Source organism: Tetrao urogallus (genome assembly GCF_951394365.1).
Source record: "Tetrao urogallus genome assembly, chromosome: 22".
NCBI classification, from domain to species: Eukaryota; Metazoa; Chordata; class Aves; order Galliformes; family Phasianidae; genus Tetrao; species Tetrao urogallus.
The window spans coordinates 2,368,312-2,392,701 of NC_136835.1; the positions used below are offsets into that span (position 1 = coordinate 2,368,312).

At 59.3% G+C, this 24,390-nt stretch overlaps 3 protein-coding genes across 3 annotated transcripts; all 3 read left to right on the forward strand.

Moving 5' to 3' along the window:
- Positions 1–742: 742 nt before the first annotated feature.
- HINFP (histone H4 transcription factor) lies at positions 743–4,221 on the forward strand (the record flags this gene model as incomplete). The annotated part of the gene is made up of 9 exons (XM_079545739.1): positions 743–905; positions 1,058–1,284; positions 1,431–1,542; positions 1,685–1,837; positions 2,140–2,217; positions 2,308–2,428; positions 2,523–2,661; positions 2,951–3,075; positions 3,711–4,221. 9 exons carry the CDS (start codon positions 743–745, stop codon positions 4,219–4,221), a joined length of 1,629 nt encoding a protein of 542 aa, XP_079401865.1.
- Positions 4,222–9,924: 5,703 nt separating this feature from the next.
- On the forward strand, positions 9,925–15,861 carry ABCG4 (ATP binding cassette subfamily G member 4; the record flags this gene model as incomplete). Its single annotated transcript, XM_079545866.1, has 14 exons — positions 9,925–10,162; positions 11,916–12,033; positions 12,100–12,232; positions 12,553–12,603; positions 12,774–12,919; positions 13,165–13,288; positions 13,475–13,589; positions 13,819–13,958; positions 14,041–14,139; positions 14,272–14,440; positions 14,940–15,040; positions 15,177–15,335; positions 15,443–15,561; positions 15,636–15,861. Exons 1-14 carry the CDS (start codon positions 9,934–9,936, stop codon positions 15,859–15,861), a joined length of 1,929 nt encoding a protein of 642 aa, XP_079401992.1. The 5' UTR covers positions 9,925–9,933.
- Positions 15,862–16,818: 957 nt separating this feature from the next.
- Positions 16,819–24,353, forward strand: NLRX1 (NLR family member X1; the record flags this gene model as incomplete). Its single annotated transcript, XM_079545867.1, is given in 15 exon segments — positions 16,819–16,859; positions 18,504–18,579; positions 18,581–18,694; positions 18,697–18,708; positions 18,711–18,810; positions 18,813–18,861; positions 18,863–19,030; positions 19,566–19,693; positions 19,833–19,893; positions 20,104–20,204; positions 20,363–20,979; positions 21,362–22,776; positions 23,495–23,581; positions 23,661–23,912; positions 24,035–24,353. Coding segments are annotated over 15 exon segments (3,540 nt in total).
- Positions 24,354–24,390: the final 37 nt, after the last annotated feature.

Consider the following 24,390-nt stretch of genomic DNA (forward strand, 5'->3'; position numbering starts at 1 on the left):
TTTTATGGCAGCTTTTATAGCCATTTACTTTTAGCATGTTATCTCCCTGTGCCAAAGCAAACTTTCCTAGGAATCCTATCTCTGTTCTGTTCTGTTCTTCTATCCTATCTACAAAAGCTCGGTGCAGCAGATGCAACACTCCATGGGTGTTTGTTTGTTTCCAACCGCCGTTTCAGTCCATCTTGTCCTTACAGAGAGGATGTTGCATTGTCTCACAGTGGGAACCACAGTACTGGTGGATGGTTGGGGCTGTGTTTGGTGTCCAGCCCAGGTGTGTGTGTTCTGATCGCACACGGGAGGAGTTGTGTACAACAGCTCACGTTCTGCTACTGTAGTAGCTGGAGCCTGTGTCAAAACCCGCAGTCCTCCATGTATGGAGCCTGTCTGCAAGGACAGGAGGTTGCCAAGCCCCAACGCACGCCAGTCCCACCGCTGTTCGAAAGGACGGCACCCTCGATCCCGCTGCGGCTCCCGGGGGACAGAAATGTGCCCGGAACCTTTGTACTCCTCCTCTGCGCAGGCGGACGCGCTTGGTTCTCCTGCGTGTTGATTGGTCGGCGGCTCGGAGGAGACGGCTGCTATTGGCTGAGCGGGCTGCTGTCCTTTGACTTCCGGTGTCCCCCAGTGAGGCGCTTCCGGTCTGTCCCGGCTGTGCCCGCGGCCTCGCTGCGGTGCTCGGGCACCGGCAGCCTCTGTGCGAACGCGAGCGGAAGGGTGAGGAGAGGCCTCGGCGGCTCCGGCCATGCCGCCCGCGAAGGCCGGCGGTAAGGAAGCCCTGGTGCTGCAGTGCGAGTGGGAGGCGTGCAGCTATGTGGCCTCCGCCATGGAGGAGTTCTGCGGGCATGTGGCCCAGCACCTGCGGCTGCACCTGCCCGGCGAGCAGCGGGACGAGCTGGATCCTCTCGGTAAGGAGCATCTGCCGCGAGGGGCTGGGGTTACCCTCGGGAGAGCGGCTCTGCCTGCTGCGGGGCTCAGGTCCCATGGAGGCCTTTGTAGGTTTATCTGCGATGTTTGCCTCAGATCCTCACGGGCTGTTCGTCTCCTGTGTGTGTTGCAGAGGAATACACGTGTCTGTGGCAGGAGTGTGGTTTCTGTTCCCCGGAGAGCCCCGCCGACCTCATCCGCCACGTCTACTTCCACTGCTACCACACCAAGCTAAAGCAGTGGGGACTGCAGGCCCTGCAGGGCCAGTCGGAGGTGAGCCACTGCCAGCTGGACTTCCAGAGCCGCAACATCGTCCCTGAAATCCAGGAGAACTTTCAGTGCCTATGGGAATACTGTGAGGTGAGAACAGAGACCTAGTTCTGCTTTCCTGAGCGTTGTCTGTAAGGTGGGAGCTGAGGGAAGGGGAGCCGCTTTTGCTCTGCCCGCTGTGCTCTGGCGCATGCTGATCTCTTGGCTCTGTTCTGTCTGTTCCTCCTCCCCAACAGAGATCATTTGATAATCCTGAGTGGTTCTATCGGCACGTGGAGGATCACAGCTTCTGTTCGGAGTACAAGGCTGCTGGGAAGGAGAACCACGTGGTCCTCTGTGGCTGGAAAGGTATCGGGTGCAACGCAGGGCATCTGCAACAAATGTTGCATGGTTCTGTGTGGGCAGCCTGCCACACAGTCAGGCTGTAGATGCTCGGCCTATCGAGCCCTTGAGCAGAGGATCTTAATGGCATTCTGTTCTTCCTGTTCAGACTGTGACTGCACCTTCAAAGGGCGCTGCAAGCTGCGGGAGCACCTGCGCAGCCACACGCAGGAGAAGGTGGTGGCCTGCCCTACCTGTGGTGGGATGTTTGCCAACAACACCAAGTTCTTTGACCACATCCGCCGTCAGACCGCGCTGGACCGTAAGCTCCTGGGGGCAGGGGATGTGCACGGTTGCTGCTCCCTAGATTCTAGGCTGGCAGGAAAAAGAGGGTGTGCAGGCAGAAAGCAGAGCGGTCCTTGCAAGTGCTGCTGGGTTTTCTTTCTGCTTGTTTGTGTCTTTTGGCTTTGTAGTTAGTGTCTTCTACCCCTGACTGGAGGGGAGGGTTCCTAGCTCCACTGTAACTGCATCCTTTTTCTCATTTGTTGCTCTTTATGTTCTGCTCTCTGCTTTGGTCCCTTTCTCACTTCTCCCTCCCCTCTCTCCCTGCTGCCATTACTGCAGAGCAGAGGTTTCAGTGTTCTCACTGTTCCAAGAGGTTCGCTACAGAGAGGCTGCTTCGTGACCACATGAGGAACCACGGTGAGTAAAGGCCCACTGTCCCAGCTGAAGCTCTCAAGTCTGCGTTCCCCCCGCTCTGTGGTGATGTTTTCTCCCAACTGTTTCCCACAGTGAACCATTATAAGTGCCCTCTGTGTGACATGACCTGCCCACTGCCCTCCTCCCTGCGCAATCACATCCGTTTTCGGCACAGTGAGGAACGGCCATTCAAATGTGACTACTGTGACTACAGGTGAGGAACGGGGCTTTCTGTCTTCCCTTGCTGTTGGCAGAGAAGCACGTGTGTGGTGCACAGCATTCAGCTTTGTTCACCTCTTTCCTCTTAGGTGCAAGAATCTCATTGACTTGAGGAAACATCTGGATACACACAGCAAAGAGCCTGCCTACCGCTGCGAGTTTGAGGCTTGCAGCTTCACTGCACGTTCCCTCTGCTCCATCAAACTGCACTACCGGAAAGTCCACGAGGTAGGAAGGCAGCAGAGGGTGACTGTGTGTGTGTAATCTCTTCTGGCGAGGCTGAGAAGCTCTAAATGCAGCATGGTCTGCAGAAGCATGAGGAAAAAAAAAATGAAGTTGCACGAAGAGCCCCAGGCTGACCAAGGCTGTAGGAATGTGAGCTCGGATTGCATTCCTTTCTTCTTGCTGCAATGACAGCTTGTGTTAGTCTCGGAGAACCCAGTTCTTTCTTCTGTTACATGGGTGCCAGCCCTTCTGATCAGTCTGCAAGGTGTTCATATCCCTCTCTGCCTTTCAGGGTGATTCAGAGCCCCGCTATAAGTGCCATGTCTGTGACAAGAGCTTCACACGTGGAAACAACCTTACTGTCCACCTCAGGAAGAAGCACCAGTTCAAATGGCCTTCAGGGCATCCTCGCTTCAGGTACTGCTCATCCTTAGCTCCTCACACCCTCTGTTGTAGCAGCTGGAACCACATCCTGCTTCTTGCTGGAGCCAGTAGAAACATGGCAGTGCTTGGGCCCTGGTGTTTGCCTGCAGTGTGCTCAAGGCTCATCTCCCAGTGGCTGGGAAGCACCTGGAAACAACCATTTGTTGGGATCTGACACAGCCACGGAGCACAACAGCTCCAGCAGTGGGTCAGAGATCAGGCAGCGGTGCCTTCGCAGCTGCATCTCGTGATGCACCTCAGAGTTTGGCAGGGGCTGGGTCCAGGTGTACTGCTTAGAAAGAGCTGCTGCAGATCTGTCTCCTGACAGATGTTTTTCTGCATCATCTCTAGGAAATTCCCAAAGAGTTTCCAGAACCTAAAAGCAGGGAGGGGGAGAGGGTGAATCTCAAATGCTCCTAGTGAAACAGAATGGGGAAAGGAGATGGAGTTGAAAGGTGATAAAGGCTTGGCTGGATTCTCAGACGCTGCTCCATGGGTGTGCTTTTCAGGGTTTTACTTTCCATGTCTGGTGTTGGGTTTGTAGTGCTGGGCTTTGGAGCCCAGAATACAGTGCCTTTTCCTTGGCTGCTGCTTCAGGTTGTTGCCCTTTTCTTTGGGCCTGTTTTTAGGTATAAGGAACACGAGGATGGCTACATGAGGCTGCAGCTGGTGCGTTATGAGAGCGTGGAGCTGACGGAGCAGCTATTGAAGGATGGAGAGAAACAGGAGGAGGCTCTGGATGGCTCCACTGACGGTGTGGTGCTGTCTGAAGGTGAGGGCAACCTGCAGGGCATCATTCTGGAGGCTCCAACAGAGGTTCCCTCTGTGGAGAGCAACGTGTCCGAGCCACACGCGGCCCTGCTGCATCCTGCAGCCAGCTCTGAGCAAGCACAGCCCAGTACCTTCTCAGGAGCAGTGCAGTCCTCAGAGCAGGAGCCCAGCACCCCAGCCAACCCCATCATCCGTGTGGTGAACCGGACCAACGAGCACGGGGAGAGTGAGACTGTGTATTACATCATGGCCAGCACGCTGTCAGAGGAGCGGGCAGCAGCAGCCAGCGGGCTGGCTATGGAGCTGGAGGAGAATGTCATGGACCGTCTGCAGAAGACAGCTGAAGAGCTGGGTATCCATATTGTGTGAGGTGCTAACCTGAAAACCGTGGGCTTCTGTGGGACGTGGTGCAGGGAGAGGTTGGGAGATGTGTAGAGGGGAAGGGTCCAGTGTGTCTTCTGCATGCAGATGGCTAGCTTTCTCCTCTGCCTCCCCCATAACTTGTTCTCCGTGGGATGGCATGTTCCTCTTCTGCCTTCAGTGCTTTCCTGAACATCATCTTCCCTGATGATCAGCCAGTGCTGTCAGAGGCGTTTGCACTGCCATTTCACTGCATTGATCTCAATGGGAGGAGAGGACTGCAGGAAGGCACTGGACCTTGCAGCGTGGGGGGCTTGGGGCCTTCCTGCTTTTGTTTTTCCTTGAGTTTGCTCCCCACGTTGGGGTTTGGGCTCCTGGTTGGGCAGAGTGTACTTTGGAGAGCCAAATAAAGGTCAGACTGCCAGGCCAGCCAGCATCTGGTGTCTGTTTCAGCCACACTCCTGCCAGCCGAGGGATGCTGTGGTGCCATGGTGGGGCCAAGTTGCCTAGGGCCTGCAGCATGGGGCGAGCACTGCAGAGCTGCCAGGATCTATTGGCACATGCTGTGTGCTGCTGCTTGGTGCAGCTGCTTCCTGCTTGGGGCGTGCAGTTCCATGTCCCCAGCGGTGTCACTGGAAGGCCAGGTTTAGCTTAGGCTGGTTGCTGTCCTGGCATGGATTTGATTTTTTGCTGCCTCCTTCTGGCTGTCAGTGTCAGCTGCCTGCAGTGATTGTGGTTTGTTCGTTTGTTTATTTCTTCTGAATCTAAAGAGTAGCCTGATCTAATGAGCTGAGCCAGCTTCCTCTTTTGTACATGATATGGGCAGTGCGAAGCTGGAGTGACCCTTGGATCCTCACGAAGCTGCGTGTGGAGGTGATGTGCCCTGATGGAGGCAGGAAGGCAACCTGGTTGACTTTTCCCTTCTCTTCCTCGAGCAGTTTGGCAAAAGCTGCTGGAATTCCAGGTTAATGGAGAAAATCACTTTATGCTGAAGCCTTGGCCATCTGCTCACTTTCTAATTACAAGCACTGTGGGTGTGATCCGTGTTAGTGCCCTTGGCCAGCAGTGATGAGAGCAGCCCCTCGGGCCTGTGCCCTGGTTGAGATGAGGAGCAGAGTTGAAGTGGGGAGAGTCTCCTGCCTCAGACTGAGTAAGAAAGCCTTCTGGGGCTACACACAGGTTTGTAAGCAAGATGCCTTCCTTGGATTGGTGAAATGCATATGGAGCCAGGCCACCTGTGCTTAGACTGAGGCAGGACAGGAGGCAGCTGTTGCCTCAGCAGCTCTGATGGCATGCACTGTCAGAAGATGCTGCTTTCTTTTATGAGAGCATCCCTGGGCTACCAGCATGCAGTGTGCCCTGGCCTTGCCCAGCCTTCCCTGCTCGGCGCCTGCTCACTGTTGCTTGGCTGAGCTGGGCTGCAGATACCTTGGAGAGAAGGAACTCGTGCCAAGTTTGCATTCGCAGCACTTCCATCTTGGCTCCCTTTCCAACACACGAGCTCTGCTGCCAAAGCTGCTGCTCTAAAGCTGCAGCATTCCTGTGCTACCCAAGTGTTTGGTGTTGGGAGCGGAGTGGTGGCTGGGAAGAGTTGTCCCTTTAAACACTGGGTCCAGAGAGGGTAATCTGCCAGGGATTATCTCATGGGGAGAGGATTGGCATCAAGAGGAGTCTCCTCCCTCTCCTGGGCCCTACAGCATGTCCTGCTGTGTATGGAAACCAAGTTCACTTTCTCCTTGGCAGTGATTGGGGGTGAGGGGAGGAGAGCAGTGCTTGCGCTATGGGGCTGGGTCTCCTCTTCCTCACCATGCTGGCCACGCTGGTCTCTTCTGAGCACCCAGAAGGTAACAGGGTGTTTGGGAGAAGGGTTGCTTACGGGGTGCCCTAGGGCTGCTGACACAGCAAGGAGTAAGGCCCCGTGCCGGAGCTTGGTGCTGGAGAAGCCGGAGCTGGGGGATGTGGATGTGCTCCTCGCTGCAGCAGGGCTTGTGGCTGAGCCTTTGGGCACCACCTACAGCAGGGCTCAGGGCTGAGGAGCTGCTGGAACGAGTGGTCCTCAGCCCCAAGCCTTGCTCCCATGGCACCAGGAGACCTGGATACCTACTGGTCCGGCACTGCACCCATCTGCATGGGGGGCTGCAAGGGGAAGCATAAGGAGCTGAAGAGGAGCCAGTGTGGGAACGGCAGCTGCTGCTGGCTGGGCTACAAATCCTTCTGCCGAGGTACGGCCACCTCAGGGGCTCTGGGAGTGCACGGGGCAGGTTTGGTTCCCATTCCCCTCCACGCGTGTCCCATCGAGCCGCCTGCCCACGGGAACCTCCCCATCCCCAGTGAACTGCGGGAGGCCCGAGGCGGACTTCAACTCAGTGGTGCATGGCAATGACTGGTGGGTGGGCTCCGTGGTGCGCTACAGCTGCCGGCCCGGCTTCATGCTGCTGGGGGACCCGGCCAGCGCCTGCCAGTCTGACGGCCGCTGGACGCCCAAGCCCACCTGCCTCCGTGAGTACCGTGGGGTGGGATGGCTGTTGCTGTCCCAGCAGCCCACCGTGGGGAAAAAGGGGCTGGTGGCTACACTGGGGGCGTGCTCCAGACCTGCTCTTGCAGGGATCTGCCTGCGAGGCCGGATCGAGATCAGCGAGCGGGACATCAGCGGGAGCTGCTCGTCGTCCTGCAGCACCCAGAAGCACCTGGGAGCCTCCCTGCGCCACGGCTGCATCAAGATCTCCTCCTGCAGCACCAAACGCTTGGGCTGGCTGCGCTGGTTCCTGCGCTGCGACGTCTGCGAGTGCGACTGCCACGTGCCCTGCGGGGAGACCCAGTAGCGGCGCCCACCTCTGGTGAGGGGCTGATGCTGCCCTTAGGGAAGGGGTGGCTGCAAGCTGGGGGCTGCTGAGCAGCTCAGCATCTCTGCTCTCCTTACAGATTCTCCCGGCAGAGCTGAGCCTTCTGTACTGAGGTCTGCTGGCCATGCATTTCCGGTGCTGGGCTCTTCCTTTCCATAATTTCCATCCATCCTGAAGCTGTCATCTGGGAGAAGAGTTTTGGGACTTGCTGCCTTTCTGCCTGGCCCCATCACATGGCGTGCAGGGAATGCTGTGGGCAGCAGGAGCAGGGCAGCTGCATTGAGGACTTGGAGACCTCCGCGTCTCCTGCTGGCTGCTCCCTGGAGAAGGCTCGCATCCTCTTCTAGCAGGCAGGCAGCACTTTGCCTGTCCTGCAGGCTGCCATTTCTCTCTGCTAGTTATTTCCTGCCCTTGTGTGCAGTCAGCAGGGCTGTCCTGCTGCTTCATCTGTGCAGGCAGGGTGTGGGGGCTGCTGTGCATGGTGCCTGCAGGCTGGGGCTGCTCCTTCCTGCAGTGTGTGATTTGCTCTGCAGCCCCCCCCCCCATCCTCCCCAGGGACATCTCTGGGTAGCTGATGCCTTGCAGCCAGAGCAGGTAAGGACACAAGACCCCTCCTTGGTCCTGGGTTCCCTGGGATCCCAGCCCTGAGCCCTTCATTCTGTCCCATGTGCCCTCGTGTCCCACTGTTGTGATGGTCTCTGGGTGCCACCTGCTCTGCAGGGCCACCCTGGATCCCTCTGAAGCAGCAATGGAAGAACCAAAATTGTTATTCCCTGGGGAGGAAGAGGGGCAGGAGCATGTGTAATGGGATCAGCAGGGGAAACAGGCCCAGCACCACCACCACCACTGTGGGTAATTAAAAAAAATTGTTTACAGGCAATGACACAGATTTGCAGTTATGCATGGAGGTTCTGCTGCCTGCTCCATCCCCACAGCCCCACACAGAGAGGGCAGCTGCTCTCTCAGCTCCAGCTGTGAGCGCCCTGGGTCAGGAGGCAGCATGCTGAAATGGCTTTGGCATGAGCCCAGCACCTCTCCTGCTCCATGAGGAACTGACTGCAGGCTTCGGTGTGGGGCTGACTCTGATGTTGCCCCCTCTGCCTGAATCCCATTCCTAAAGGGCTGGATCCCTGCCCTCAGCTCTGTCCAAGCCCCGATCCGGCTGTGAGAGAGGAAAGATTTCCTTAGCTCACCAGATGGGTATTTTAATTAATACTGTTGTTAGTGTCGCTCATTTCCATACGGCTTTCATGTTTAAGTGCTGTGGTGGGTGAGAGGTGTGAGCGACAGCGAGGAGGGAGCCAGGTGCAGCACGGTGACAGCGTGCAGGGGAGTGGGTGCTGGGGGCAAGCTGGGGGGTTGGCACCCTCCCACCAGGACCCTGGGGTGGGCAGCTGTGCCCTCTGGCCCTTGATGCTTGCTGTGACCTTTCTGAGCAGTGCTCTGCCATCATTGCATCCTGCTTGTGCCCTGTGGTGGAGGCTGTTGGGTGCAATGCAATGCAATGCAAAGGTAGCTCAGTGCAGGGCTAGGTGAGCCCTGGGAGTGGGCTGTGGGGTGAGGGGCCGTGGGCTCTCTGCTGTGTCAGAGGTGCAGCGGTGGGGACGGAAGAACGGGGGCTGCAAATCCCAAGCTTTGCAGCCGGGAGATGCTCGGGGCCTTCTGCATGACACGCAGAGCAGAGCGGGGAAAGGAAATAAAGCCGGTTCCTTTAAGAGGGTTTTTCGCCGCCTGGCAGCGCCGCCCGGGCAGCCAATTCCCACCGTCCCGACACACGGCGGCAGCCGAGACAGCGCCGGCGGTGGGGGGCACAGACGGGTCCGGGGCACAGACGAGTCCGGGGCACCAATACGGGAGCGGATAACTGCGCGGAACCGGTCCTCCCACCTCGCCGCCCGGCCCTGCCCAGCCCAGCCCTCCAGAGGGATGGGGAGCGCATCCCGGCTGGGGACCCGCGGGGGCAGCGCTAAGCCCGGGGAGCGGCACTGAGCAGCGGCCGCCGCCCGTTCTCCTCCCCTGCGGTCCATCGGTGCGCACCGGGGGCTGCGGGCGCTCGGCCCCGCCGCGGGCATCGCCCCTTTGTCCGCAGGGGGGTGGAGGGAGCGGCGGCGGCGGCGCTGCGGCAGTGCGCGGAGCGGCGGAGGCGGCGGGGAGCGGAGCCCGAGCTCGTACAGGTGAGCGTGGGGAGGGTCCGAGGGGTTGGGGTCCGGCGGATGGAGGGAGAGGGGATGGAGGAGGAGCGGCTCCGGAGGAGATGCCCTCGTCGGTGGGGTGGGGTGGGATGGGGATCGGCTCAAGGAGTCAAGGTGAGCCCGAGGGCGGTCTGTGGCTCCCGCAGCCCCCCGTCTTGCTGGCCCTGTGCCCTGCGTCTGTAGGAAGGGGGAACCTAAAGCGTTCGGAGGGAGTGGGGGTGATGGGATCACGCAGCCCTCGCTCGCCCCTTTTCTCCCCCCAGGGCCGAGGCTGGCTGTTTTCCAGCCCTGAAAGAGATCTGTCTGCATCGGGGAGAGGGCTGGGAAGATCTCGGCGCAGCTCCTCGCGAGGCCATCCTCCCCTTCCAGGGGATTGTGTGTGTGCATTGCAGCTGCGGCGAGGAGCTGCCTGCAGCCTGCGGCTCAGCAAAATGTAGGTTAGCACGGCATTAGGACCCCGGCCCTGCAGGGGAGGAGGGGTGCTGAGCTCAGCAGGGCACGGCTCAGCCTCCTGTCCTCAGCACAATGAGGGACCCCTAGCCCCAACCTCATCTGGGATGTTGCAGAGGCTTTGGGGTGCAGCGTGTTTCCCACCCCGCCTGGCTCAGCGTTCCCCCAGCTCTGCAGAGCCCTCGTGCCAAAGATCGAGTGGGTCCATCCCTGCGTATTCCCTACAGAGCAGCACGATGGCAGAGAAAAGCATGGATCCTGCGTGCGTCTCCATCGCTCTGGAGGACACGGTTTGCCACGCCGGCCCCCCGGACGCCCCGCTCCTCACCACCCACTTGAAAAAGGTGGAGAACCACATCACAGAGGCCCAGAGGTTTTCCCACCTCCCGAAACGCTCGGCTGTCAACATCGAGTTCATTGACCTGTCCTACTCTGTGCGCGAGGGCTCCTGGTGGAGGAAGAGAGGTAGGAGATGCCTGTAGGACTGGGGACCCCCGAGGCTGCCACATCTCCCCTCCAGTCTCCTCTCATCTCTCCCACACCCCCTGCCCTGGGTCCATCCCTCTTTGCTGATGCAGGCAGCCGTCTCTCAGCTCTGCAGGATTTTGTCTGAGTGCACAGTAGTGGGAAATTCCGGAGCTGCTCACCCTGCTGTCCCCTGTGGCCACCCAGCCCTGTGATCCCCAAAAGCAGATCCCATCCCAGAGGTCGTTTGGGGCAGGCAGGGCTGTTGCTTGGCTTGGGGCTGACAAGATGGATGGGTTTTCTTAGTGCTGCTGTGCCGGCAGTAGGAGGCCCCAAGGGGTGCCCTGGTGTGCAGGGGGGTGCTGGGCTTGCAGGGGGTTTCCTCTTTGGCAGCTCCCTGTTTGCGACTGCGGCCGACAGCTTAGGGAGGGGAGGCAGATGGCAGCTGATGGGTGGTAGTCAGCTTTAATTAGCCCTGTTGGTTAATGGGATGCTAATCAGGATGGCCCTGTGAGGAGGGGGGGGGGAATGAGCAGGGTCCTGGGATGAGCTGGTTGAGGGTGTGGGGTCCCTGCTGCTCCCAGCTAAGCTCTGCAGCTGGGGAAGCTGAGGCACCGACGGACAGCAGGACCAACCCAAAGCCCCCAGGTTGAGCTCTGCCTCCTTAGATGCTGGGAAGCAAAAGATGGAGGCTGGCACTAAGGAGTGTTTGCATGCACTGTGGTGGGGACAGACTTGGGGCAGCTGGAGCTGGGACTGTGGGGTTGCACAGCAGGAACGCTCTTCTCCCCTGGACTGCACACAGGAGCTGGTGTGGAGCTCCAGGTGCCTTTGTGCAGGATCCGGCCGTGCTGCCGCGCGTTGCTGAAGCAGGAGGTTACTGGCAGTCAATGAACGCGAGTAACCGCTGCGCAAGCTGCAGTGGCACCGACGTGAGCAGCATGCGCTGCCGGGCTGTGCGCCGCGCTCACCCTGCTGCCGTCACACAGCATCCTGCTCGCACCTCCCAACCCCCAGGGCCCTTCTCCTGGGGGTGCCTGATCCCAACGGGTGCTGCTGGGGCACAGGAAGATCAGGGTGCTGGACCCCTTCCCCTCGTATCCCCTCCTATCTCCTCCTGCTTCTTTCGCTGCCCTGATCCTTAGGCTCGCCCCAGTTTGTGGGTATGGGATGGATGCGTTGTCCTCACCCGATGCCAGCTGATGCCGTGGGGCAAGGGGATATATTTCTAGCAGGGAGATGCTCAGACCTGGTCTGTGGTACCCTGCAAACCACAGCTCCCCAGGCAGGGCTGTGTTTCAGGGCAGTTTCTGACAGCCTGAGGCTGTGCCTGTTCCGTGCTCCCGACACATTGCGTTCCTGCTGCCAGAAAATGCTAATCAGCTGCCTTTAAAGCAGAGATAATTCCAGGTCTGATTAGCAGTGGCTGCTGCCGAGTGTCATGGCATGAATACCAATGAAGGCAGCAGCCAGGCATCTTCTGCCCCATGGCACCCTGCTCGTTGCTGCCTGGGGACCAGGGCAGTGCCACAGCCTGGTGGCCTTCCTTATGCTGTGTCCCAGGGGTTTTCTGATCTTGTCTGCATTGGAAATGGATGAGCTAATGGGGAAGCAGGGACAAAGGTTGTACTTGGGGGTGACGGCCATGATGATGCTGGTAGAGGTGGTCCCTTGGCGCAGCACATGGTGGTCCCACAGCCCCCCAGGTGCCGGGGTCCCATTGCAATCCCACCATTCTGCTCTCTCCCTCCAGGCTACAAGACCCTCCTCAAATGCCTGTCAGGGAAGTTCTGCCAGCGAGAGCTCATTGGCATCATGGGGCCATCGGGTGCCGGCAAATCCACGCTGATGAACATCCTGGCTGGCTACAGGTGGGGCTGGAGGAGGAGCTGGGGGAGCGGGGCTGGGGGCTGTGTTCAATCCTCTCTGTCCTGTAGGGAGACGGGTATGAAGGGTCAGATCCTGGTGAACGGGCGGCCGAGGGACCTGCGCACCTTTCGCAAGATGTCCTGTTACATCATGCAGGATGACATGCTGCTGCCACACCTCACCGTGCTGGAGGCCATGATGGTGAGCGGGGCTGCAGGGTTTCCTGGGGTGGCTGCATCCTCAAGTGGGAGCTTCCCAAGAGCTGTGGGATGTGGGGATGAAGTCCTGCTCTTGCTCTTGTATCACAAAGCTGGGGATGAGCGTGGTACCTAGTATGATGTTCCTATTGGAGGTGTTCAAGCCCAGGTTGGATGGGGCCCTGGGCAGCCTGGTCTAGATAGATATGAAGGTTGGTGGCCCTGCATGCAGCAGGGAGGTTGGAGCTTGATGATCCTTGAGTTCCCTTTCGACCCAAGCCACTTTATGATGCTTTGATCTCCCTGTTCATCTTCTCCCTGCAGGTCTCTGCTAACCTGAAGCTGAGCGAGAAGCAGGAGGTGAAGAAAGAGCTGGTAAGTGAAGAGGAATGTGAGTTCAGGGCCCCTTGTCTTGTTCTCAGGTGGAAACAGTGAAGAAGGGAAGGAACTATGGACCCTCAGTGATGGGGACATGGGAGCAGGTGAGGGGGGGGAAAAGGTGAGGGTCCATGGGAGCTCGTGGTGAACGAGGCTCCATCCCTCAGGTCAATGAGATCCTGACAGCCCTGGGGCTGCTGGAGTGCTCCTACACCCGCACCATCTCGCTGTCGGGTGGGCAGCGCAAGCGCCTGGCCATCGCCTTGGAGCTGGTGAACAATCCTCCAGTCATGTTCTTCGATGAGCCCACCAGGTGAGACTGCAGGAGCTCCCCACCACTGGGGGACACCGGGGGGACCAGAGCCCTTTGGATCCAAGAGGGGCTGTGGGACACCGAAGGGACTGGAGGACAACAGGGCTGGGGCTGCAAAGGGATGTTCTCCTCCGTCACGCAGGGTGCCCACGTGGTGGTGGAGGTGTCTTGGAGATTTTCTTCTCCCTTTCTCAACTCTCTCCTTCTCTCTTTGCCATCTCTTTCTCCTCTGCCCCATCCTGCAGTGGTCTGGACAGTGCCTCCTGCTTCCAGGTCGTCTCCCTGATGCGTTCCCTGGCTCAGGGCGGCCGCACCATCATCTGCACCATCCACCAGCCCAGCGCCAAGCTCTTCGAGATGTTTGACAAGGTTTGGGCTGGAGCACAGGGCTCTCTGGGGGGCAGGTCATTCTGACCATGCAGAGAGGCCGTGGGAAGGGCTGGTGCAGGCAGCTGGCCTGGGCTCATGTGGTTCACAGCCCTGACGACGGGATCTGGAGCAAGCAGTGGCGCCCTGGCTGCTCTGCACCTGCCCTATCGCTGATTTCTCTTACAGCTCTACATCCTTAGCCAGGGCCAGTGCATCTTCAAAGGCGTCGTGACCAACCTCATCCCTTACCTGAAGGGCCTTGGGCTCCATTGCCCCACGTACCACAACCCCGCTGACTTCAGTGAGTGGCCCCTCCTCAGCTCAGCAGTGTTGGGGACGGAGGGTGGCGAGGTCCAAACCCACGTGGCGAGGTCCAAACTCATGTCCCCCCATTGGGTGCTGTGCTGTGGGTGTGTGGCACTGTGGGGTGAGGGCTACACTGGGCTCCCACCCCCTGACCTTGGGGAATCTGGGTGACCTGAGCTGTGTGATGGTGAGGGCTGGCTCAGTGCTGCTCTTGTGCTCCGCAGTTATCGAGGTGGCCTCAGGAGAGTATGGGGACCTCAACCCTGTCCTGTTCCGTGCTGTGCAGAACGGCATGTGCACCATGGCAGAGAAGAAGAGCAGCCCCAACAAGGCGGACTCATCGTGCCCGGCGCACTGTGTGACAGTGAGAGCCTAAGAGGGGACACCACGTGGGAGGTGATCCCTGTCCCTCACCTGCATCTCTGACTTCAAACATCCCTTTGCAGGACGTGGACCACATCGAGAGCCACACATTCGCCACCAGTACCTCCACCCAGTTCTGCATCCTCTTCAAGAGAACCTTTATCTGCATCCTGAGGGACACGGTGAGGGCTGAGCCAACGCTAAAGGGATGGGAGCCATTTGCTGGGGGCAAGCAGAGCTGAGTGGGGCTCACCCTTCTCCGGGATTCTCAAGGGACGTGGTCCTGCCTCATGATCCCCTCTGCCCACCCATAGGTGCTGACCCACCTGCGCTTCATGTCCCACATCTGCATCGGGGTGCTCATCGGGCTGCTCTACCTGCACATCGGCAACGACGCCGGCAAAGTCTTCAACAACACTGGCTTCCTCTTCTTCTCCATGCTCTTCCTCATGTTTGCTGCACTGATGCCCACCATCCTCACCTGTAAGGAGCTCCTTGCCCCATTGCTCCCACCCCTGGGTGTGCAGGGGGGGTTGTGTCTGTGGGAGGGCTCCAATGGGTGCTGTATGGTGGAGACAGCTGAGTTGGTCCAAAGTGGGGCAGTAGGATAGAGACGGAAAGGATACAAAGAGAAGGGTGGAAGTGTTTGCATCGCGTGGAGTAAATCCCCCCGGTTGCCATTTGTTTACTGTCTGGTTCAGTTATTGCCATTGTTCACCGAATGGCTCTAAGCAGTGCACTGGAATTTATCTATTTACTTATTTTGCTGAGAAACTGTCTGCACAGCTGCGTTTTCAGCTGCTTCAGATCTCCCTTTCACTTCCTCAAGAAGCCTGAGCAAAACCCCCCTGGCTGAGCTGACTTGTCCATGTGAAGGTTCCCTTCTCAGTTTCTGTCCCTGGTGAAGCTCCCACCCGTGGGCAGGAGGCTGCAGGGTGCATTGGCCTGGGGCACTGCTGACTCCTTCCTTGCTTCCCCACAGTCCCCCAGGAGATGTCTGTATTCCTGCGAGAGCACCTGAACTATTGGTACAGCCTGAAAGCCTATTACCTGGCCAAGACCATGGCAGATGTGCCCTTCCAGGTGAGCGTCAGCCCCTTGGCACGGCCAGTTTCCAATGCCCTGGATGGGTTCCTCGAACTCTCCACCCCTGGGGAGGGTCTATGGGACCAGAGCAGCCACGGGTCCAGTGTGTAACTCTGCTCCCCCCCCTCCCCAGGTGATCTGCCCCATTGCCTACTGCAGCATCGTGTACTGGATGACAGGCCAGCCGCCCGAGGCCACGCGCTTCCTCCTCTTCTCTGCCCTGGCCACCGCCACTGCTTTGGTGGCCCAATCCCTCGGGCTTCTCATTGGAGCTGCTTCCACCTCCCTGCAGGTCAGGCTTTGCCCGTGGTGTGGACGTGGGTGTCCCAAAGAACCACATACGGGGAGTGCCATGGGGCACAAAGGGGGATGTGGCACCCAATGACCTCTGCTCCATAGGTAGCCACCTTTGTGGGACCCGTCACCGCCATCCCCGTCCTGCTCTTCTCGGGCTTCTTTGTCAGCTTCAAGACCATTCCCACCTACCTGCAGTGGAGCTCCTATGTCTCCTACGTCAGGTGGGACCGCGCACTCTGTCGGTGGGGTGGGAGTGGGGCCGTGTGGGGCACGCAGTGACTCTGCTTTGCCATAGGTATGGTTTTGAAGGCGTCATCCTCACCATCTACGCCATGGAGCGCGAGGACCTGGAGTGCCTCGAGGACTTCTGCCCTTTCCAAAAACCCATCAAGATCCTGCAGGAACTGGACGTGGAGGAGGCCAAGCTCTACCTGGACTTCCTCATCCTGGGCATCTTCTTCGTCATCCTGCGGCTCCTGGCGTACCTGGTGCTCAGGTACAAGGTCAAGTCGGAGAGATAAAGGGGCCACGGGACCCCAGAGCTGCCCCCCGGGCCTGAGCTGCTGCATGGCAGCCATGGACCATGTTGGTAGGTGCCAGCCAGGCCTGGCTCAGTCGAGAAGGGTTTTGAGACATCTCGGAACTGTTTTAACCTTTCCACGCACTCTTCATGGCAAACGTTTTGTACAGCCCCACCACGCGTCCCCCGGTTCTGCCTCACCCCCACGGAGCTGCATCCCTTCACTCAACCTGCCTGCCTATGGAGGATAGCAGGGATGGTCCCAAGGAGGCAGAGTGAGGCTGTGGGGAGCTCCAGGCAGGAGAAGGAGAGGCGCCGGGGGTCCGAGCCACGTGGGGACACACACAGAGCCATCGCACAGAGAAGAGCCCCAAGCCACCAAGTCGCACAAGGCTTCTGCGTTTCCTGCTGCTGCAGCCACAGATTGCTGCCTCCCCTTTTCCTTTCTGCTTCAATCCTCACTTTATTTCTTTTTTTTTTTTTTTCCTTCTTCTTCTTTTTATTTCTTTTTCCTCCTTTTTAATTTTGAATTTAATTTTGAAACCCCGCTGTTTTCAGTCCGCAAGGAGAGGAATGGGAGCAGCGGGCAGAGGACTCGGGGCTCTCCTGTGCTGCTGCTCAGTGCCATCCTCAGGGCTGGCCTCTGCTACCTGGGGACACAGCAGTGTCTGTGGGAGTGGGACAGTGCTCTCAGACCTCAGGGGGTGTCACGTTCAGTCTTTGGGATCTGAGCCAAGAGGATAAAAGCGATCGATACGAAGAGAAGCGACCGTCCCATCAAACCCAGCGTGGAGCACTGTGCTGTCAGTGGAGCTCTGCTGGCCTCTTGTTCCCTTTCCCCAGCACAACCACGCAGGATGGGAATGACCCTCCCTCAGCAACAGCCGTGTGCTGCCTGCAGGGAGGAGATGAAGGCTGTGGGCACCCACCCACTGCAGCAGGACTGGTGGGTAAGAGCATGGACAAGTGGGTCCCAGTGGTGCCGGAGCTGGAAGGCAGGTGAGATCTGGCAGCAGTTGGTTTGCATTGAGCCGCCCTGATGCTGGGTCTGGTACCAGGAGAAAGCATCTTTTGGTGGTTCCTCCAAAGCTCTGCACCCCTCAGGGCATTTTAGCACCTTGTTGGCTTTTCAAAGGAGTGGAGCTGGTGGGGACAGCATGCTGGCACTGCTGTCATGGGGCTGCATGGGTGCTACCGGAGCCCACTGCCTGCTGGTGAGCATGGACCCGGCAGGGGATTGGACTGCAGAGAGAAGGACAGGTTGCAGCAATGTCCTCTGAACTCTTCTTCACTTCTCCTGGTTTGCTCTGCACTGCAGGGGCTGGCTGGAGGGCAGAGATGGAGGTACTGCTGCAGCGGGGCTGGGTTTCCCCTGCATGGATGTGAAGAGCTCGTGCATAAAGGCTCTGGAAGCAGGACGTGCCCTGATGCTCTTCCAGTGCTGAGCATTGGGGTTTCCCCAGGGGATCTCGGCTGACTTACTGACAAAATTCCCCTCTGCTCCCAGATCCACCTTCACTATCCCTGTGCTGCGCTGGGCAGGGGATGGGAACACTGCTGCCACCTCCAGCCAGGGAGACACGGGGAGCAGGCCCCACATCTGCTGTGCCACCAGGGAATGGCAGAGCTGCTGGCTGCCCCCCATCTCCATCTCATCAGTCTGTGGGGCTGTTGGGCTACTTCAGTGCCCCACTTCTGCTGCTTTTGGATTGCAGCGTGAAGTCAAGGGAGATCCGCGCCGATTTTTGCCCTGTCCAGGATGTGTGCAGTGAGGATGCACTTTATTGGAGCGGGGGAGTGGAACTCTGGGTGCTTCTGGCTGCAGGCACCCCTCCAGGGAACGCGTCTGGATAATCACGAGGAGTGTGACGGAGGAGAGCAGGCTTCTTCCCCTCCACCTCCTCTCCCTTCCTGCCCCCTCCCTTCCCATGCAATGCACTTTGAGTGCATTAGGATGAGGTTTGAGCTGTGGCTTGCAGATCTCTGAGGGCAGCAGCTGAACCTCAGCCCATCTTGAACCGATTCAGGCCCAAAGGCTCAGCTGGGGTGGGTGCTGCTGGCATAGGTGTGCTGTGAACCCCAGCATGCTGCCGGCCACACAGGGACTCGGCCTCTCCCCTCCACGCATGTCTGGGTCACCTTTGTCACATTCACAAGTGAAGCAAAAGCATCCTCGCCCTGTGTGCAGGGGTTTTTGGAAGGGACAGCAGGGCAGCACAGGGGGTAAAGATCTGCCTGCAGGGTCTCACCCACCCCAAGCAGGCAATAAAGCAGTGTTTCATTCTCGCTGTGTGTGGACACCATCCATCCTGTCCTGCTGGGGGTCTCCTGCTGCCTCCCTGCCGCCATGTGCTGTGTGTGGTTGTGCTGTGCTGGGGTGTGCATGTGGAGTCGGGGTGAGCCGTTACCAAAATAACATGCAGATGGCAGCTCAGAGCACGACGGAGATTGCTCACGGGGCTGCGGCTCTGCTTGCGAGGGCTTTGCCAGCAGTGGGACCTGCTGCCTTGCAATGGGGATGCATCGCTGCCCTGCAGAGGTGTGGCCAGGCCTGGGGGAGGGACCTGGGCTGTTTGGGGAGCAGTGCTGTCTGCAGGTGAGTGCGCTGTGTGTGGGGAGGGGGGGTTCCTGGCTTGTGAGCAGCACTCACGGTGGCCGGAGGGTTGCCGTACAGGTGGAGGGGTCGCAACTCGTACCGGCGTTTCCGAGCTGCCAGCTGTACTTGGTGGATTTCACACATCAATAAAACTTATATTTATAGCGCACCCTTCGCTTCCTCCCGAGTGGGCGCGGGGTCCGCGTGTGTCGGGATGCTGGGATGGCTGCGTACTGCTGGGTGCCGGGATGCAGAGGGATGCGCGACGCTGTGAGCACGGGCTGCTCTCCCCAGGCAGCAGCCCAGCTTTCGGCACCACCTCCCGCTGTTACAAAAGCAGCTCTGCCCTCGGGCCCGTGGATACGTGGCTGGACGCACGGGTGCGGCGCTGCTCCCGGCCGTCGTGCCGTGCCGTGCCGTGCCGTGCCGTGCCGTGCCGGTGCTGCAGGAAGTCACCGCCGCCTCGGAGCCCTTCCCGACTCAGGGAAGCGAAACCGGGCCGCGCTGCCCCAACCGGAACCCCGGGGAAGGCGGCGGAAGGTGGTGGCGGAGCAGAGGGAGGGCTGGGAGCCGGGTAAGGCGAGGATGGCAGAAAGCAGCGCGGTGCGAGCCTAGCTCGGCCTCTGCTTGGCTCATCGTTTCCTGCGCGTTTCCTGCAGTTTTCTCACCCCCTCCTCCCCCCTCCCGTGCCTCAGTTTCCCTTCAAGCCGGGCGTGCAGCGCATGAGTCGGCGGCGGTTCGGCCCCGTCCTGCGGTGGGAGGTTGGGAGGGCAGCGCGTCCTCCGGCCGCCCTCGGGATCCTCCCGAGCTGCTCAGCCCCTCGTACGCAGCTGCAGGAGGACGGGGGGGGGGAGCTGGGCTTGGAGCTGTTTCGCTATAAAGCTTTTAAAAAGTCGAGCTCCTTCCTCTGCAGCGCTTTTTCTCTCCGGGATGCGGTGCTAATAGCTGAATCCAGGCTGATGACTTTTGGCTGTGCACCAGGAGGTAACGTTCCTCTGCCCCTTGTGCCCCCAGTGAGTTCTGTGGATTTTTGGGGGCAGGTAGGCTCACCCTACAGGTGAGGACATCCTCAGCGCCCTGCTCCTTCTCAGCTGTCCCCTCTCTTTCAGGCAGAAGATGTCCTGGGCCATGCAGTACCACGGCTGGCTGCCCTGGGGCAGCTGGACACGGCTGTGTGGGTCCCAGCCCGGGCACAGGGCAGCACGGTGTGTGTACCTCTGTGCTGCTTCGATGCCAGGTGAGCTGTGATCCCAAACCCACCCTGTTCCTGGGGTTGAGGTGTCCCTGCTGGAAGTCCATCCCCAGCTCTACAGTCTGTATGTCACCTCTGCGGGGTGCTGAGCCATGATCAGTGCAGGAATGCTTCATCCCCACAGGTGCTGCAGGCAGTTGCTTCCACAGGAAGATCCTCCACATGGGTGGCATCTCCGTCCCCAGGTACGGTGGGATGCGGGTGGCTGAGCTGCTGCCTCGGGACCACTGGGGCTCTGTAGGCAGAGATGCTGCTTTGCCTGCACTAGCAAACCACACAGAGCCAACTCCCTGCCACTCTGAATTCAGCCCTTACCTGGCACTGCCTTGTGGTGTCCCACCCTGCCCTCCGGGCTGCTGGCCCCTGCTCACCTCCCGATGCTTTCTTTCCTCTAGCAGGAGCTGTGTTCGGTACAAGGGAAGGTCTCAGGAGAACCGAGCCCAGCGCAGCTCCTCCCACCATGGCCTGGACCATCTCAGGAACGTGGCCTCATCTGGTAAGCTTGCCACCTTGTGCTGAGGAGGATGGAGTGTCCTGCACAGCTGCTGCCCAGGGCAGTGCAGGGTTCTGCCTCCTGCCTGTGCTTTCCCAAGAGTTTCCCAAACTCCTGGCAGCAAGAAGACATTGTATTGCTAAACACCTTTTTCCTCCCAGATGCTATTAAGAAACACCAGAAGAGCCTGTCTGCGTGGTTCAGCAACCAGCCCAACGAAGAGAGGCAGTTTGGCCCTTCGTTCTCACTAGATGCCGTCCACGTGGACCCAGTGATCCGGGAGAGCTCCCTGGAGCAGATCCTGAAGCCCTCACCTGACCTGACCATCCAGCACCAGCTCCAGCAGCCCTGCAGGCAGGTCATCAGCCTCCAGAATCTCTTTGACATGGATGCCTGCGGGCGGCAGGTGAAGAACGTGGTGCTGTACGGCACCGTGGGCACAGGGAAGAGCACCCTCATCAAAAAGATGGTGGTGGACTGGTGCCACGGTCTCCTACCCCGCTTTGAGCTGGTCATTCCCTTCTCCTGTGAGGACCTGTCCTACAGTCACGTCCCCATCTCTCTGAGACGCCTCATCACCAAGAAGTACCAGCACCTCCGGGACGTGGTGCCGCTCCTGGGCTCTTCCAACCTCAAGGTGCTTTTCATCCTCAATGGGCTGGAGCGCCTCAACTTGGATTTCAGACTGGCTGGCACCGAGCTGTGCTGTGATGCCAATGAGCCTCTGCCTCCCTCTGCTATCGTGGTAAACCTGCTGCGGAAATACCTCCTGCCAGAGGTCAGTGGCTGCTGGGGTATTGCAGATTAAAGCCTTGTGCTAGTTCTTGTAGCCCAGCTTGGCTGCTAGTCAACTTGTAGCTTGTACCCCTGGCGGGACTCTCCATGCTGGTTTGTTGCTGGGGAATATTCGGGAGGCCTGGTAAGGCAAAGAAGGTAGTACCTGAGAATCAGTCTGTGGGCTTGTTGCCTTCCAGGCTCAGCTTATATCTAGAAAGGGATGTGGAAAGCTCCTCTGTCCCCTTTGGGCCAGGTTTAAACCTTTGGACAGCAGCTTCTCAGACTCCAGCTGCTGGGTGCTCCTGGATACAAGTTGTAGGATTGGGATCCTGCTGAAGTTAGATCAAAGGCACCTCCAAACTCACCCAGCCCTCTGCTTCCAGGCCAGCATCATCGTCACGACGCGCCCATCTGCGGTGCACCGGATCCCTGGCAAGTACGTGGGCCGCTACGCAGAGATCTGTGGCTTCTCAGACACCAACCTGCAGAAGCTGTACTTCCAACTGCGCCTCAGCCAGCCTGGCTGTGATGGAGAGAACGACGTGGCCGGCCGCTCTGGCGAGCAGGAGAACTTGGTGGAGATGCTGTCGAGGAACCTGGAGCGCCAAAACCAAATCGCCGCCGCCTGCTTCCTGCCCTCTTACTGCTGGCTGGTGTGCACCACGCTGCACTTCCTCTACTTCACCAGGACGGTGCCTCCCAGCCAGACCCTGAGTGGCATCTACACCAGCTTCCTGCGGCTCAACTTCAGCGGGGAGGTGCTGGATAGCACTGACCCCACCAAAATCTCCATGATGAAATACGTGGCCAAGACTGTGGGCAAGCTGGCCCACGAAGGGGTGATGTCCCGCAAAACCAGCTTCACAGAGGAGGACCTGCGGCAGTGCTTTGAGGTGGAGATGAAGACCGAAAGCGAGCTCAACCAGCTGGAGGTCTTCCGCAGTGATGTCTTCCGCTTCTTCCTCACGCCGTGCGTGCAGCCAGGCAAGGAGCACACCTTCGTCTTCACCATCCCTGCAATGCAGGAGTACCTGGCGGCCCTGTACGTGGTGCTGGGCGAGAAGAAGACCCTGGTGCAGAAAGTGGGCAAGGAGGTGTCGGAGATCATCGGGAAGGTGAGCGAAGATGCCGCTGTGGTGCTGAGCATCATCTCCAAAGTTCTTCCCCTGCGCTTCCTGCCGGTGCTCTTCAACCTGCTCAAAATGTTCCCTCGCTTCTTCTCGCGGCTGAGCGGGAAGGGCCGGGACACCATCGCCCGCACCATGGCAGAGGAGCTGTTCAAAGAGGAGGATTACTACAATGACGACGTCTTGGATCAAATCAATTCCAGCATCTTGGGTGTGGAGGGTCCCATGCGGCACCCTGATGAGGCCGCCGACGATGAAGTCTTTGAGCTCTTCCCCATCTTCATGGGTGGGATCCTGTCCCGCCGGAACCGCGCCATCCTGGAGCAGCTGGGCTGCTCCATCAAGAACCTGGCGGCCTTTGAGATCGCCAAGGCCATGAAGAAGACTGTCATCAGGAACAGCCGCAAAGGGCTGCCCCCCTCCGAGCTCATGGACTACCTCTTCTTCCTGCACGAGTTCCAGAATGAACCCTTCACAGCTGAGGCCATCCGCTCCCTCCGGACCGTCAACCTCTCCTCCGTCAAGATGACTCCTCTCAAGTGCTCCGTTCTGGCTTCTGTCATGGGCAGCACGAGCCACGAGGTGGAGGAGCTGAATCTGACCTCCTGCAACCTTGACACCGGCAGCTTGAGGACTCTTTTCCCCGTCCTGCTGCGGTGCAAGTTTCTCCAGTGAGTACTGCCTGCTGCTGCCCCCGGGCGCTGTGCCCATGCAAGGAGCCACGTTGAAGGCAGGCCATGCCTTTGTTTACATTCAGAGCGTATTACGGGGCGGGACTACAGCTTCCGACATGCGACATGCGGTGCTCCACCAGCAGCTCTGCTCAGGCACTGCACGCTGGGACTTGTAGTCCCACCGCCCCCTCCGTAGGGCAGCGGTCTGCGCCTGGCACAGCAGGCTGGAATGCGGCTCCCTGCCCTTGCTCAGCACCCGGAGCCGCATAGCATCGCTTCGTGGGTCGCTCGGGGCAGGAGATACGCAGCCCAGATTGTCTTGGTCCGATTTGTAGACCTGCAGTCTGCTCATTGCCCAGGGGGTGGCGAGCCGTGCTCGGCAGAGATGGACGCAGCTTTGCGGCTGGGCTGTGCGGTGCTTCCTTCCTGCGGATGCTCTGGAGGGCTCAGTGGGGTCCTGCTCCCTCCTGAGACCCTCAGCCCCCCCGGCGGCACCCGGATCCCCCTCCTCTCCCTCACTTTTGCTGGTGCTGGCTCTGCTGGCTGATGCTACCCGTCCACTGGGGTGGCTGCTGTGAGCTTGCTTGTGGAGAGGGAGCCTTGGGTGACCTTGTATGGGGAACCTGGGTAGGACGGTGGTGGGATGGATGGGGTGAACGGCCCCACGACTGATGCTTCTGTCCTGCCACCATCCCTTTCCTTTGCTCTGCACCAGTCTGCAGCTCAACAGCCTGGGCCCTGATGACTGCAAGGAGATCCGCGACCTGCTCCTGCACGACAAGTGTGCAGTGAGCAACCTGCGGTGAGTACTGCCCCATCCTCACCCCAAACCCCGCTGCACGCTGCAGGCAGCCCCCTGAGCTCACATCCCTGGGGAACAGGCTGGGGAACAACCCCATAGGCGAGCAGGGGGCGCAGTACCTGGCCGAGGCGCTGGCAGGCAACCGCTCACTGACCCACCTGTCCCTGCTGCACACTGCGCTGGGAGACCGTGGTGTGGAGCTGATCGCCCAGCACCTGGCTGAGAACCAGCAGCTCCAGGAGCTCAACCTGGGCTACAACTCCCTGACGGACACGGCTGCCCTGCGTGTGGTGGAGGTGGCCAAAAAGCACGCGACGCTGGACAAAGTGCAGTGAGTTCGACCCATCCCTTTCCTTCACTCTCGCAGGGGACGCTGTGAGCCAGCATCCCTCCCTGCAGCAGAAAGCCCCACATCCCTCCTCCCAGCCCTCAGCATCTCCTTTTACCCCATAGTTTATATTTCAATGACATCAGTGAGGACGGCAAGAAGGCACTCGACAGCCTGCGCATGGACCGGGACGGCGTCAGGGCACTGGTCTTCCTCACGGCAGGCACTGACGTCTCCGATTACTGGTCCAGCATCCTGAACGTGGTGCACAAGAATCTGCCTTTCTGGGACCGCGAAAGGGTTCGGCAGCACCTGACCATCATCCTGCAGGACCTGGAAAGCAGCCGGAGGCAGACGGTCAACCCCTGGAGGAAAGCCAAGTTCCTACGGGTGGAGAGTGAGGTGAAGAAGATGCTGGGGAAGCTCCAGCATGGGACCCTTTGAGCTGCTGGAGAGCGCTGCGCCTCACCGGCACCTTTAT